Here is a 16874-nt window from a genome sequence, read left to right on the forward strand (position 1 = left end):
TGAATGGTGATGTTCTCAGTCAGGAATCACACAAGGAAAACCATTTGGTAATGAGAAAGCTGTCAATGAATAAAGGTGGCTTCGTCCTACCTGTGAAACTGTAGTCCGACTTCATATTTTACTGGGATGGATATATTTACTTCATTGTCATAAAGAGATTGGGGTGGTTCTTCGCTGTCACTGGAAAACACAGCAATTCACACTAAGAATTAAATTTGCTTATTCATAGATCATCTGTAAACATTTGAAAGAGAAGTTTATATAGGAAAATTAATAAAATATAAAAATCATAGAATTCTTTCGTTTTTATTGAGAGGAGAAGTAAGAATAGAGATAGGTATTGCTAATGCTCCCAAGTTGATTCTACTGTTGAGGTAGAGCTGAAAACCACACTGATTCAAACCCATGTTGATGAAAATTTTGTGAAATAATTAGAATCCACATTAAATCATTGAAACATTGAGATTTCTGAGATTTCTGGACTTCTGGGGCATAAAGATTTGATCACAAATCACCTTAGTTTATATTTATCACATATAAGGACTTTGTACAGAGACTCAACCAGGCTCTTGCAGCTAATTGTGAATCTAAAATCTTCCATTTTGGCTTTCATAGTCTTTCTAAACAGAGTACTCAGTACACATGTTATTTGAATTTGTATGTATTTCCCTGATTTGGGGTGTAATTTTCATAATTTTTGAAATTTTAATTATATTTTATACACATAGACATTAAATACCTTGTACTCATGAACAAAGCTTGGAGGAGAGATACAGTTTTATGACCAGATAAAGGGAATGAGGGTGCTCTGGAACACTTGTACCTTTGCATCATTATTTAATCTCTTTCTGCCTCAGCTTTTCATCTACAAAAGGCTTTTTTATCATTAGGTTTTCTACAGTAGATGTCAAATAAATAGATGCTGAGCTAAACTGAATTGAATAGACTGAGTTGATTTATCTATTAATTCATTTTATTACTTTTTATTTCACTTTCCATCTATGTAATAATGATTATTTGCAGAGTCATGCTGGTTACTACAATAAAGACACTTGACCTCCCAAAATATGTCCTTGTGGAAATATACAAGTAGTATATTCTTTTTTAAAAACCAGAATGAATTAAACTTAGCAAAAAAGCCATAAATTATTCATTTAATTTTTTTATTTTTAAATAAAAAGAAACCTATTTTTCTTTTTTATTTATTCCCCCCTCCCTTTTTTTTGGTTTTTTGAGACAGGGTTTCTCTGTGCAGCTTTGGAGCCTATCCTGGCACTCGCTCTGGAGACCAGGCTGGCCTTGAACTCACAGAGATCCGCCTGCCTCTGCCTCCCGAGTGATGGGATTAAAGGCGTGCACCACCAACGCCCGGCTCTATTTTTCCCCTTTTAAAAATAATTTTTTCTCACACAATATATCTTGCTTATGGTTTCTTCTCCCTGTACTCCTCCTAGTTCTTACCTACCTCCCTTCATTTCTGAACCCATTCCCTTTCTGTCTCTCATTATAAAACAAAGTTTTCTAAGGGAGAATAATAAAATAAAAGATAAAACAAAAGTTAACACATCGGAGTTGGACAAGACAAACAGAAAGAGACCAAAAGAAGGCACAAGAATCAGAGAATCAGAATCATTTGCACCCTCAGGAATCTCATAAAAAACACTAAACTGGAAGCCATAATATACACATTGAGGACACGGTGCAGACCTGTAGAGGCTCTATGCATGCTGCCTCACTCTCTGTGACTTCATATGAGCTTTGCTCCTGTGGATTTAGAGGGCGTTTTGTTTTGTTTTGTTTTGTTTTTGGCATGTGTTCTATAATAATGTTGAGAAGCCTTGAATGATTTGTGTAAAATTTATTGAAGTATGAAAGAGTATCATTAAATTTTAAGTCCATGTAATGGCTCAGTTGACCTTGACAGACAGCTAGTAAATGTTCTAAAATTAGTAGATCCTGTTGATCATAAATACAATTTTGCAGATATGTGCTGTGTAATTACAAGATAGCCCACAGTTAATATTACCAATGATTTAATCCAATAGGTTAAAATATTTGTTTTGAGTATGAATTTCTCTACTGTTGCTAATTACTCCCAAGGTATTTTTTTTTGTGCAGCAAAGTGATTCATTAACTATTACTTCTACCTCTCTTATGCAAGCTTCAAGAATCTGCCAGTGACACTGCAAAGTAAAATAATCAAATTACATGAAAGTGCACACATACATATATATCCACACATAACATAAACCAACCTTGTTGCAATTAAATGAATGATTGCATTTTCTGCAAGATGTGATGTATTAAACTGGAATATTATTTTGAAGGTTACCTATGAAATTAAAATAGATATTTTGAATAACAGACGAGGAAACAATCAACCTTGAAAAAATATAGCTTATATAAATTCACTATCTAAACAAAAAACATAAAATTACCTAAGAAACATTGTCTAACAAAATACAGCCTCATCATAAATACATACAATATGATCCAATATACACATACATTTCTAATATGAATATGTAATGTACTTTGCATATTGCTATAGTCTGAATACTTTATTCCATGCAAAGTTTATGTGCTCAAACTTAGTTATCAGTGTTATGATACTGGGAGGTGGGCCATTTTGGCAGGTTAACAGGTCATGAGCATCCACATAAGCGAGACTAATGCCTGTATGAAAGAGATAGTGGAATTCTGCGTTTCCTTCTCACTCCCTAAGAATGCAGGGAAAAGACATCTTTAAATCAAAAAGTCCTCTTTGGACAATGGGCCAGACATTGCCTTCATCCTGGAATCTTCAGCTTCCATATCTATGAGAAATGGATTTTGCATTTGTGTGCTACTCTATTCCTGCTAATTTTTTTATAGCAGTCTTAATGCTCTAAGACATATGGTAACATTGAATTGAAGATTCACAGTTGTGACATAATAAGGTAATTGTGTCATGTTCATAATAAAAGTCTCTTTCAAACAGAAAGTCTCTTTAATACACATGCTAGTCACCATTATGAAACAGGGAAAACATATTTGATTCATTAATTTGATAATGTAAATGTTTTTGGATCACTATAGAGTAACTAGAGAAGAGTAATACAAAAATGGCTTAGCTCTTAGAATAAAGTATTTTGAAAAAACATTTGGTTTGTAAGAGTTTGCATACTTGAAACAAAACTGAAGAAAAAACAAAGTGTTTTGCTGTGCAAATATCATATTTAGACAGCTGTCTTTTGAGAAGCTCTGCCTGTACACAGAGCCTGTGTATGAACACCAACAGTCACACTAAAATGTAAATTACTTTTAAAAACAAAGATCACCTGCATGTTCTTGCCTAATGATCTCATCATAATGATTATGTAAACTAATCTTATTTGGTGCTAATTCAAGTATTTAAAATTTGAGTCAGAAAAACATTACAGAAATACCTAATTAATGGAAACCACCTGAAATTATATCTGTATTATAAGTATTAGACAGAAAGTTTGCAATATTTATGGCTTGTGAACATTGGTGCCATTCACAGTTGGGGTGGTGGCATGAGATTAGCATGGCTGTATCATAGTACGTATGGAATTTTCTTCCTCCCATACATAATCTTATTCTACATTTAAAAAGAAGAAAATAAGTTCTTTTAACAAAGATGGTTTTTCTCTTGCTCTGGAGTAGTGCTGGCCCATCTAGTAAAGGGACCTTTATTGAACAGCTCTCTGCTGTCTCTTCTTAATCTCCACAACTAGCCCGGGCACTTGAGCCTTGGTATTTTCCATGGCCTCTGTAGCTACAGGAAGATGTTGGCAGAGAAGCAGGCCTGAGGAAGATGCTTACTGTATATTTATGTGAACCTGAAATACTTAAACTGAAAGTCTGTATTTTGAACCTAAGAATATTCTAAGCATGAAACGCAAGTTGAAATTGCTTGCAAATTCCTCCTATCACCCATTGTATAACCTAAGAGGTATATTAATTTAAGCTTTTATCACAAATACAAGGAACTACTGCATAGAGAAAGAAATATTTTAAGTTCAATGACTTCCTCAAATGGTACAGGGTGACTGGATATCCAAATGCAACATGTATAAGTTGGGCTCTTTCAATGTACATAACCTAGAAGTTCTTTCACATGGATCACAGACCCAAGTATAAACAAAAAAGTCATAAAATTCTTGAAAAAAAACCCATAAAAGTTTCTAATCACCCATCAGGTTAGAGACTTGAATATAGACTATTTGAAGATCTCCTACAATTTAATAGTACAAAAGACAGCCTAATTTAAAAACATGTTCTGAATGGAACATGGTGGCTTATGCCTGGAATCCTAGCATTTAGGAGGCAGAGGCAGGAGGACTGCTCAGAGTTCATGACATCCTGGGCTATATCATAAGTTTAGGGCAAGCTTGGGCTTCAAAATGAGACCCTGTTTCAATCCAAATCTATTGTAGCAGATACTTTTCCAAAGTAGTGGGTGTGCATGTTTGTGCTTGCATGTGTGTGTGTGTAACCCAAAACATCAACACTTGCTGCTAGAGAAATACGAATCCAAGTTACAGTAAAACATTGTTACACATTCACCAGAACAATGACAACAACAAGAATAAGAATATAACATGAAAAAATTAGAGCTCTCATTCACCCCTGGCAGGAATGTAAAATGGTTCATCTGCTTATCTATTATAGATTCAGCCTTTGTGTTTGAGTGTGACATATGAAATACTTAGTTTTGAGTATGTCTTAGTTTCCCTGAGCTTCTATAAGGAAATAACTTAGACTGTTAATTTATGTAATTCATAAACACTGGAGGTTTCCTTTTCATAGATCTGGAGTCTGGGAACTCCAAGGGGAAAAGTACTAGAAGACCAGAGTGCAATGGCAGCCTGCTCCGGAGACACTGTACGCCGAGTGACAGATAGGACAAACAAGTCTCTTGAGCCTCTTTTGTGAAGCCACAAGTCCCAAAGGCACCACTTCCTAATGCTGTCACACTGGCGATTAAATTTCAGTGTATGGATTTTACAGAGGCACGAAAATCATTCTCTAGCATATATCAGGCTGCAAGCATTTTGCACTCAATGCTTCTAGCCTATATAATCACAAATTACCCACTAGAAAGATTTACATGGCTACTTATGTTTTACACAGCCTCCTCACCATTTCTCCTGTCTTCAGGAATGGATACCCGACTCTGCATGTGATATTTCGATTGGATTCACAACTATCTTTTTGGATCCCCTAAAATGTATAAGAAACAGGATTAGAGAAGAAACACAAGTGAAATATTTAATTATTTTGGAATTTTCCCAGCTATGTATTAGCAGCTGCCTTGCCAAGATTTGTCTTTTGGTTTAGCTGGGAGAGTCACAGAACCAGAGGACTCTGGGGGTCTGAAACCATCACTTGAGGGTTCTGGGGGGACAAAGCACACTTTTGTCTGGCAGGAGTAGTCAGGGGTAATGGAGTACCAACAGCACCCGTGAATAGGAAACTGCACTGGTGGGTTTCTAACACTTACATCTGCACTGCCAGAGCATCACACAGGTGCAGAAGTTTGGAGTCCTGAATAAGACCAAGGCTCTAACCTGCAGCCACCAGGACTCATCTCCAGACTCCATCCAGCATGTAATACAACTAAAGAAAGAGTGGCCTTAATACAAGGACAAGGACCTCCTTACATTTACAGCCATGCACTATGGGTATTCCTGCCTCTCTGCTGTGGCCAGAGCTGTGTGTGTGAGCTGTGTGTGTACCATGGGTATTCCTATCTGCTATGGCCAGAAAGCCAGCTGGAGAGGGTACAGACAATGCCTTTTAACAAAGTTTCCTTTCCAGAGAAAGTCCAGGGACACATTACACTTATGTGCTGCATTTCTGCAATTATTTCATATTCATAATTAGTACTCTGAAAACAAAATGTTGTAGTAACAAATGATCCTTGTATGCGCTTGTCTTAGTTACCATATCTCCAAATGATGTCAGAAGAACTGGAGGAAATAACAGTAACAATTTAAATTTATGGGAACTAGACAGCAATGCTTCAATACTATGCATTCATGTGTATATATGTATTACAGTGCTTGGGAGTTAAGCCAGGCACTCATGCATACTAAGCAAGTTCTCCCTTATTTAACTACACTCCTAGACGTAAAGGTATTGGTTTTTAATGTATATGAAAAATTCACATTAGTGTTGTTTATTTTAATGTGAATCAAAATACTTAAAAAATATTCATATAAGTATACACATAAATTTACTTTGGGGATACATTTGGAAATCAGAATAAAAAGCTAAGTTCAAATTTGGAAATCCTGACAAATGATCCAGCATCCTATGTAGGGGGTTATTGTCAAATTAATAAGATGTGTGATACACAGACATGTAATTGCTGAGACAAACCCTTTCATTATAAATAAATAAGACATGTTGTCTAACAGAAATATTTGGCTCAAATTTTTTATAGGAATAAACACTGTCTTAATTTTCTCAATGGAAACTTTCAATACATGCACCCCTCTTGGCATCTTTGATTATTACATATTTTACTTGACTGAATCTCAATTTCAGTGGCTTAATGACTCCATGAAACATAGAACTTTTAAATTATCAGCCATCTTTCTTAAATACTTAAAATATTAAATACAAGAATAGACATGTCTCTCCAAAGAGATAAAACAAAAGCTTCGTGGGGGGTGAAGGCTTGCAGAGAAGGCCCAGTGGTTAAGAGCACTGGCTGCTCCAGGCTGTTCTTCCAGAAGACTCCAGTTCAATTCCAAGCACCCACAGGGCAGCTCACAACAGTCTGTAACTCTAGTTTGTGGACCCAATGTCCTCTTTTGTCCACTGGGAGTTAGGCATCAGGCGTACATAAGGTGCATAGACATACATGTAGGTAAAATATCCATATGCATAAAATAAAGTAACAAAAGGTTTTAAGTACCTTAAAAGCTTGCAACTATGAGCATTAGTGTCTTTTAATACTTATCAAAAATACTTTCTGCTCTTCTCAAATACATATTATGGAATTAATTAACTCAGTAGCATGAAAAACAAGTTCAATAAATGACTATTAAAAGAATGAACGTAAAACAGCAAGTTTACCTCAATTCCTGAAAAAATCAGATTTGGGGAATACTGCACTATTGTCCTGGTGTTGTAGGCACTGTCTCTTTTGTTTTCCACTGTGAGACTAAGGTTGAACTTGTCATTCTGGGACCTGACAATCAGCAGCCTCTTTTCTGTGGTGGACACGTCCAGGGTGAGGTCTGTAATGCATTTTTCCTTGTTTCCACAGTCTTTGGCAAAGGGAATCTGAAACGGTCACAGGAACATATTTTACATAGTGTAGTTAAACATCACTGAAAACCACTTATTAATTTCTGTAACAGAAATGGCATGGCACTTAAGTAAGAGAGAGCTCAACAAGGAAATTGACTGCATTGCTGAGGTTGTAAAGGATTTTACATTTACTATTGACTTTATGGAAGAAAGAATAAATGTTGACTTCTAGTCTTAATTTTCCAGTCCTTTAAAGGAGGTAGATTTCATAGGTACTTTATAGTGGTATCTGTTTCCCAATGTAGGACAGTTTCCAAATCTCAAGTTAAGAACTCTAAGATCTAAGTCTACCCAGATTCACTTATATGATTTCCTACTAAAAAGAATGAGATGTTGAGGAAGCCAAGAGGCAGGGAAATGGTCCAGCCATGTGTCTGGAAACCTCACTTGAGTCTTCTTTTTAAATGTTACCCTCACCTTGTAAGTCTATCATCATGAATCTCCTTCCTAGCCTCTTCTCTACATCTTCCAAGTCCCCTGCCACCTCTCCCCATCTCCTCCTCATGTTAAATCAGCCCATTCCACTGGCATTCAGTACCCATTTGTTCCCCGTCAGTCATTTAACATGTGCCAGTTACAGGTTTTAAACAGCACTCAGTTGGTACTCACAGAGTTAAATGAAAACAGCAGCAGTGCACTGTCCTTTAAAATGTCTGTTATCTGGGTTGTGGCACCAAAGCCCAGAAGATCTCACTCTGGTCTTTGAGTCAAGCTGTCTGTTGTAGCACCTTCCCCTCTGTGCTTTGATTTCAGCTACAGTAGCAAGTATCTTAAGCCCCTTCAATAGCTCAGCATCTTCACACATACTGTCATCCACCCACACTGCAAACAGGGTGGAAAGTCTTCCAGTCTTACAGGGAGAGGCTTAAAAGCCACAACTACATGGGATTTCTCTGACTCCCAAGGCTAGGTAGGAATTGTTGCAAAATCTGAAATTCTTCACAGCACAGCGTCTAATTACTGCTCATAGCCCAACTCCTATGTGAGACAGCTCCATATTTAGTGCATGTAAGATGATAGATAACATCTAGAAGGTTAGAGGCAGAGAGTGGAATGCAGATGAATGAGAAAAATGAATTTTCTGCCTCTACAGCTTTTCTCCATTGTGGCTGTTTCTATGACACCATTTCCCTCTCTGTCCTCTCAGTTGCTCTCAGATGTGCACCAGAGAATTTTGGGAACAGAACGGAGGCAGCACAGAACAGAGTCTTCCCCATCTCTCCTGATCTTGGGGCAGCATTGTGCCCACAGGAAGCCTGTGCACTGCTCTGCTTCTTTATGGGGCAAGTTGTGGCGGTTTAAGTGAGAATGGCTTCCTGGGCTTCCACAGGATCCCATATTTGAATGTGCATTCCCCAGTTAGAAGAACTGCTTGTGAAAGATTAGGAGCTGTGGCTTATTTGGAGTAGGTGTGGTTTTGGTGAAGGAGGTTTGTCATTGGAAGAGGGCTTTGGGGTTTCAAAAGCCCAAGAAAGCCAAGCCAAGCCAATCTCTCTCTCTCAACACATTAACAAATAGACATTGTAAGTTAATCTTACATGTTCGTGGACTGAGTTTGGCAGAGCATCATCAAGCACAGGCCCATTTTCTGGATCAGTAAGATTAAAATCCAAAGTCACTCTCACGGAGTCCTGAAAGTCATGCTTATCCTACAAGTTGAAACATAAAATTTGTCACTGGTGTCGTATTTGCTGGATGTTATGACTCTACTGTGGCATCCTTCTGCCCCTGCAGTTTACTGATACATTCTTGCTCACCTGCCCTGACATCACACCTCAGGAGGCTTTTGCTTCGCTGAAGTGGTATAGCTTTTCTGTTTTGACAAGGGTTATGGCTGGAAAGTGCCCACCCCAGAATAACAGGTAATTTCCCTAGAGTTCTGCAGAGGGACTTTCTGGGGTTCCTCTGGTAACCCTCCTCCCTTAGCTACATGATAAAAATATTGTTTCTCTAGAAACAATACCCATGCCAGTAATCACTTCCAGGAAAGTGTCGCTCTCACTTTAAGAAGGCACACTCTTCCAGTGCATCTGTGTTTCACTCATGTACCTCTAAACCTATGGGGTTCTGCAATGCATACTGACATGAAAATGATGTGAACATAATTATTATTTTCCATTCAGCAAGAACCATTATTTTTGGTGTCAAGAACAATGATCTTCATACACGTTGCTGTGAACTGTCTCAGTGCCTCTGAGATGGGTAGCTATGAGTTTTCTTATTATATTCAGAGCCTCTATGACCAGATGATTTACCCAAAGTCATTCAGAACATAGGGAGGGTGGGATATAAACCATATCCCATTCCACTCCAGAGAACATACTAAAACAGCTAACCTAATCCAGAGGAATTTTGTAATGTTTGAAACCAGTTCATTCCTTTTAGCGTTGATCCCTGGACAAATCTCATATACTGACCTTGTACATATGACTGCAGTCATTGTCAGCAGGCTGGAGCTGGATCTGCCTGATGCTCATCAAATTTTATACAAGTCCTAACTCATCAGTGCTCAGTTATGAATAACTAAAGAGGAGGGACAGCCACACACACGTGCTCACTACACTCTCAATCTGGAAGAAGGCAGCTGTAATACATGATTTACTTGCCAACATGTAGAAGGAGTGCCTAGTGCATTCTGATTCTCGAACTATGATGTTTCTTTGAATCTTTCTTTCCTGAGTCCCAGAGAAAAAACTCCGCGATATCTGCCTCAGTGAATCGAGGGTGACACGGTACTGCAAATCTACAAACATGAAGGAACATTGGACAATGTGTTTATTTGGGGATGATTCTCACAGATCCAACTCCAATTAGCATTAGAGAAATAGCTCTTGAGCAAATGTAACGATAGAGGGTCCTATACCGAGAATATCTGTATTGCTGGAGTACAGAGATAGACACAGTCATGGACATAACATTAAAAGTCTATAGAAGGGTGCTAGGCTCGAACATGCCTTTAATTTTTAAGTCATAATTATGTGTAATGTGTATATATATATATATATATATATATATATATATATATATATGTACACACACACACACATACACTCACATAGATATACATGTGAACTATGGTTTATCAACCAAGTCTGTATTTGCTAAATTTTTGTTAATTTTTTTATAGTTTAGAAATATTGGCAAACAGCTTAGGATAGTGATTAATTTCAATAGAGACAAAATAAAGATCATTTTTACCTTTTTTGTAGAAACATTCCAACTTAGACTATGTCTAAAACATGAAATTCCACAAAATAAGCCCTCATAGTTTGATCCTAACATATTTCAACATCATCGAAGACTGCCTTAGAGAGTTCAGAGCATACTACTGAGGGGATATACAGACTGACACTACACACTCCAGGGCCACACAGAGAACATGTCTGGCTGAGAACAGGAGTCTTATCTCAGTGAGAAAAGAACCTTGGGAAGGGGGGTGCGGGGTGAAAGTCAGGTCATTTGCAATACCAATCTTCCCCAGGAGGGGGCAGGCAAGGGTAGAGGATTCTTTTTCAGGGGAAAATTAAAATCTCATTTACAGACCTTTTAAAATGCTACCTGTGAGAGTGTATATAATATAAAAATATAGGGAGGCACAGGAAAAATACAGAATTTTTAGGTCATTGCATTCAGATATGTAATTTCTGCTGCATAATTTACTAGGTTCCATAATTGTTCCTCTTAGAGCAGGACTGGCAACAGGACAAATGTTTTGAGTAGTTTATTATGCTTGGGAGAGGTCATCATCCTGGAGCCAATACATTTTCTTTTGCACGAAAGTACTTGCTGTGATCATTATACTTACCAGCTTCGTAAACGGAGTCTTCTTTGGACTTTAATTTCGCATAAAAACATATTGTAGCATTTATGCATACTGTTTCTTTTCCCTCAACACGGCAGTTTTTCTTTTGAATATTCACTTTATTGGGTTCAAAATTCATGGTCACTTTAACTACTGCCACATCTCTGGCCCTGCAAACACAGAAACAATGGGATTACTCACACATTGTTGCATTTAACTGGGGGGCATCGAAGGACACTCTCCTTTGTGTACTGTATGTGCTTCCAGGACTATTGTTCTTTAATGATGATTTGATACATAAAAGATTGTATCTCATGTCCTAGGAGACCCTGGTTGTTTAGAACCATCTTAGACATTTGGTTCAAAGATGGGAGACTTAAAATGGAACCCATTGACCAGGTGCAAGCTCAGAATCAAAATGGGATTTCTGAGTTTGTTTCCAATTTGGAAATGGTTCAAAGGCACCTAGAAAATGAGCTGAGCCCTATTGGCTTTCATCAAAACTATAACACTTCTCTGTTCTTGAGGACATAGCCTTGCTTGTGTTTGAGACACTGTGAGTATATGCTGTTTCACGTAACTCCTGAGTGGCTGTCATCATCAGAAGCACTGTGGTCCCCAGTCCTTACCCATGGCTTTGCTTCCCACAACTTCAGTTATTCATGGGTAGGTAGTCTGGGTGCAAAAATATTAAGTAGAAAACCCCAGGAAGTAAACAACCACGTTTCAAATTCTGCATTGTTCCAAGTAGCATGATAAAATCTGTAATTTTCTCATTGTCTGCCTGGGGTGTGAACCATCCACCAGTCAGAGTATCCACCTTTCAATTTTGACAGCCTACTATATCAGCAAATGCATATATCATGTTGTATTTATTTGTCTTTCATTAGATTTTTAACTTTCTTTTCTGTTTTTTTTCCCCTTTGTGTGCCTGCCTGTCATGTGGAAAACAGAAGTTAATGTCAAATTTCTTCTGCAATCAACCTCAATCTTGCTTGGGTTGAAAACAGTCTTTCTCTGAATATAGAGCTCACTGATGCAGCTAGGCTACTCAGCCAGCAGACTGGGGGTTTCTCATTTTCCCACCTCTTGTGCACTAGGGTTCCATATGTTGTTATGCCTTTTTATGTGGATGTTGAGAATGAGAATTCCTGGAAAGAAGCTGTGCTTGCAGAGACCAACTGTCTGTTAGAACTGCAGTGGTGTGGGAAAGCCACCGTGCTTTATCACCTTATCTTGGCCTAGTTTTAGTCCTCTGGATTCTTTACCCAATTTCTGTGTCAGAACTCACATCCTGTAACTAATACATAAAACCCTTATGGGATCTATTAGCTCAGCAGAACATTAGCTTCAATCCAACACAGAGGCTAAGATGTCATCAGACAACATCTGAGGCCTATAGAAAACATTCCCCCAATTTGCTGTCACTGCCACTCTGATGTATCCATCAAAGCATTTTTAAATTACCCCAATTTATGAATTTCTTTGTTCTGTTACTGTAAAACACCACAAAACATTGGAACATTATGTTAGGGGAGACTTAATTGACTTGAACATACGTTCCCAAGACATGACATGGTCATTCATATTTGCTTAAGAATACATCATGCTGTTCATTCCTTTAAGGTAAGAGCTGTTTCTTTCAATGACAGTAGTAGGAATCCAAACTCAGGTTCTTGTGCTTGTGCAGCAAGCCATTTCCCCAGCCCATCTTGTTATATTAGGAAATGGTTATTGCAGACAGTGCTCTGCTGGTTCTAAAGATCACTCATTTTAAGGAATATTTATTTTTACATTATACCTTTAAATTGTTTTAGGAAACAAATTCCTTTAATAAGCAAGGCTATCTTAAGATTTTGAAATTCTTATTAACAAACATGGCAAATTTGAGCTAGTTTACTCCTTGCCAGCAATAAATGGTAATGTCTAGTTTCCTTTTGGGTGATATGGATCCTCCAGGCAGGAGAGTGGCTTGACTAGTGTCTACCCTACTTATACTGTCATGTCCAACCATATCTTCATGGAGGTGTGTGTGTCTGGTCTGCATAACTGGGCTCTTGCTATCTACACAGTGACTGCATCTGCTCAACCACCTGCCTGTTGCAGTCTTGCCTTCAGCATTGCAAAATCTTTGTCCTATGACTAGTATCCAAATCTACATTGTTCTGATGTCAATGAAGCTTGGTCATGAAAGGATCTGTATCCATTTCTATGATTTAGGTAAACCAACAAAGTTATCTCTAAAAACTTGAGCGCACACATGTTCGTGCACACACACACACACACACCTTCTAAAGACACCACCCATACAACTTTTCCCAAAAGAGAACATTGGTTTAGTGTCAAGTATATAATTGAGTAATTGGGAACAAAATTAAGAATTCATTCTACCCACTCCTATATAGCTTCTTTGTTCTTAAGATTTACTAATGCATCAATCCATTGAATAACTTGCATCTTGCCAGAACAGCACAAGATAAAACAGATATGACAAGAGTTCTGATCATACTATGTGGTCTGGAATCATATGGAAAATACTGCCAAATGTATAACCAGATGTTATAACATACATACCAGAAGAGGGCAGCTCCACCAAGGCCTCCAATGGTCACATCAGTCAGACCATCACCATTTAAATCCATCTCTCCATGGATAGACTGGCCAAAAAATTTCAGGTTTTTGCCATCCCCACCTGATGGAATACGCTGTGAAAATCCCAACAGACAGGTTGGTGTCAGAAGAATCCATTCAAAATAGCCTTGAATAAATCTGAGAATTTGGATTAATGAATAAAGCTAAAAGTAAAGATCTTTTGCGGATCGAGAGGGTCCTGAGTGGAAGCAAGAGGAACTACTGTGATATTCCCAAAGGAAATTAGTCTTCCTACGGTACAGTGTGTGATGTCAGGATTAGTGACTCAGAGAAACTGAAAGTTTATATATAATGTCATTTTGTCTAATGTTCAAGTAGAATCTGAGTAACAGGCTACATTTCTACTTCTTTTTCAATTCTAATAAACAGATTCCAAAGGTACTGGAAACTTTATATGTAAGAGGAAGAACAGATGACTGCATGTGACAATTCAAAAAATTGTTCTAAAACACTCACACGTCCACCCCCAATGTAAGGACAGCGCTGTGAATATGAAGTTCTTGAAGGCTCAACTATGCACCTCACCTTACATGAAAAATGAGCTTTCTATGTTCTATAGCTTGGTATTTGTCCAAGCAGATATTGTTTTAATAGAACCTGTTGGCAGAGAAACAGGACTAACAGACCCTTCCTAGATTTGGGTAGTCTCTTCTTTCTCAATTCCTATAAAGTAACAAAATAGAAGAAGTCAAATAGGAAAAAGTAATGTGGAAATACTGTATGTCCCTTTCTCAATTGAAAAAATCCCATAATTTTCCAGCAAACAAATCAGGAGAATGTGCCTCATTAGCCCTGAAGGAGCTGATACCGCCTGATTCTGGGTCATGCTGCATTTCTGGGAGACGGTAAGTACACCCTCATCTTCATCAATCCCCTGGGAACACACTTTCCACTAAGAAAACAATTGAACTCTAATTCTGTTTGGTTAACTTTGTTAAAACTGCATCTTGATTCAACACTATTTTAAAAAAATGCATTACTTATGCCAATTTATTCCATTAAACAATTAAAAATATTTCTTTTCTCCAAATGCCATTCATTAAACCTGCAGAATTCATACTGAAGGAACAAAGAACCAAAATACAAGAAACCTGTTTATGTGTATTTCCTGGTTCCCCAATGCTCCCATGGTTAATGCCCCAATGCCTGACAGAAGTTAAGTATATAAAACCAAAAAGATTTTTAACAGAAACAAATGATTTGTCAAATGGACAGGAGTGTTGTTACTTACATAAGCCTTTTATTTTGTTCACTATTAATGTCATTATAACTTTATAAAAAGAAAACAAAATATTACATGAATAGGTTTTGAGAACTCTGTTGACTATAGAAATAAAAGAGAACACTGAAATGTAAATATAAATGGCTAATGTGGATTCTCTTCATTGTTTAGATGCTAGAGAGTATTGATGTAAGTGTTGAATTAGAAGATTTTTTTTTTTTTGGTTTTTAGAGACAGGGTTTCTCTGTGTAGCTTTGAAGCCTATCCTGGAACTCTCTCTGGAGACTAGGCTGGCCTCGAATTCACAGAGATCCACCTGCCTCTGCCTCCTTAGTGCTGGGATTAAAGGTGTGCGCCACCAATGCCTGGCTGAATTAGAAGATATTTATTCATAATAGCCCATTGCTTAACTGACTATGATTATTTAGAAACTGTTCACTATGCTACAACTTCTCTAAACTCTCTTGTGTTTATGATACATTAAACATTTATGTGAATGAGTATTTTCCCCTGTAATAAAAATTAAATTTATAGATTAGGTCAATAAATGTAGAACTGCTTAACTCTCAATAAATTTAAAATGAGAACAGAAATCCCCTGCAGGTCATGATTAATCATTCATATTTTTTCCCAAGAAGGATTACTTGAGGAAAAAATTGTAAACCCCAGAAAACCATATTAATTTGATGAAAATAGATAACATTAGTTCACAATTGTAAATTTAATATAATTTTGTTTAATAGCAATATGGGCACTGAATAGAAAAAAAAACACAATCTCATCTCCTTTATTGACTAAATCACACTATTGTTGTCCTCTCATACTCCTAGGGGTTAAACACACTATAGATGTCAAGTCACATTAGTACCAAGTGTTCCTGTTTTCTGCTGTTTTACCATTTCAAATGATCATGTCCAAGAAGTCAGGCAAATATTGCAGAAAATAAACCAGAAAACAGTATAAAATGGTAGCTAATTGTTCTAGGAAAGAACACAGGAGAAAATCATATCTAGTTTCCCAAAAGAGTCAGAATAAAGAAACAAAATAAGTTTTGAGCTGTGGAGTAAGACAGGTGAGACCACTGGGCTTGGAAGGTTGAGAGCGTGAAGGGAACTGGTGTCTTACTTGTGCATACTCCTTCTTTATGGTCTTGTCACTGCCATGATAAATGTACACAGCTCCTGCATGGTCGTCCTCCAGAGGAGCACCGATCACAACGTCATTAAATCCATCCACATTGAGGTCTTTTACAGCAGCAATTGCTGTTCCAAATCGGGCCCCACAGGGCTCATTCTTGTTTTCTTTTTTGCATGAATTATCCTTCAAAGATGAACAGCATGTCTGCTTAATTGGTTCCAGGCTCATTTGATATTCAAACCTTGTCTGGAGGGAAGACAAACAGAATGCTTAAGCGTTCCTAACACTGCTACAGAGGAGTAGGCTTGTTTTTAAGAGCATGCTAAACCAACCTTATGAAATAACCATTAGCATACCAACAGCAAACCTATAAAATATATGAAAAAGTAGGAATGCCAAAGGAGCCTCAAGAAGCAGGCATGCTGAGAATTCGAACAGGCTCTTCTTAATGAAGCTAAGGATATATAGTTAGTAGCATGTTTTCTACTTGTTAAAGAACTGAAAATGAAATCCTCGATTGTAGCTGGCCCTACTTCCACAGCAGTGTGCTTCCTGGCTAATACTGTCCGTTCTCTACCCAAGATAAGGACAAAATTTACTTTGCTCAAAACGCAAACCTTTGAAAGCTGCCTGGAGTGGAGGGAAACATAGACAATGCTAACAAAGAACACACTTTCTTGGAAAAAGAGGGAGGGAGGGAAAGAGAAACAGAGAGAGAGAGAGAACACGCAT

At 37.6% G+C, this 16874-nt stretch overlaps 1 protein-coding gene across 1 annotated transcript in view; it reads right to left on the minus strand.

The window, feature by feature from the left end:
• Positions 1 to 16874, minus strand: part of Itga1 (integrin subunit alpha 1) — a 140701-nt gene that overhangs the window by 19590 nt on the left and 104237 nt on the right. The window contains exons 14-22 of the mRNA XM_027401425.2: positions 16131 to 16388; positions 13706 to 13836; positions 11135 to 11301; positions 9936 to 10072; positions 8868 to 8978; positions 7093 to 7302; positions 5149 to 5229; positions 2256 to 2332; positions 91 to 180 (exon numbers count right to left, since the gene is read on the minus strand). Of these exons, the coding sequence (XP_027257226.1) occupies positions 91 to 180; positions 2256 to 2332; positions 5149 to 5229; positions 7093 to 7302; positions 8868 to 8978; positions 9936 to 10072; positions 11135 to 11301; positions 13706 to 13836; positions 16131 to 16388 (1262 nt within the window). The remainder of the gene's footprint in view (positions 1 to 90; positions 181 to 2255; positions 2333 to 5148; positions 5230 to 7092; positions 7303 to 8867; positions 8979 to 9935; positions 10073 to 11134; positions 11302 to 13705; positions 13837 to 16130; positions 16389 to 16874) is intronic.

Source organism: Cricetulus griseus, chromosome 2, assembly GCF_003668045.3.
Source record: "Cricetulus griseus strain 17A/GY chromosome 2, alternate assembly CriGri-PICRH-1.0, whole genome shotgun sequence".
In the NCBI taxonomy this organism is placed as follows: Eukaryota; Metazoa; Chordata; class Mammalia; order Rodentia; family Cricetidae; genus Cricetulus; species Cricetulus griseus.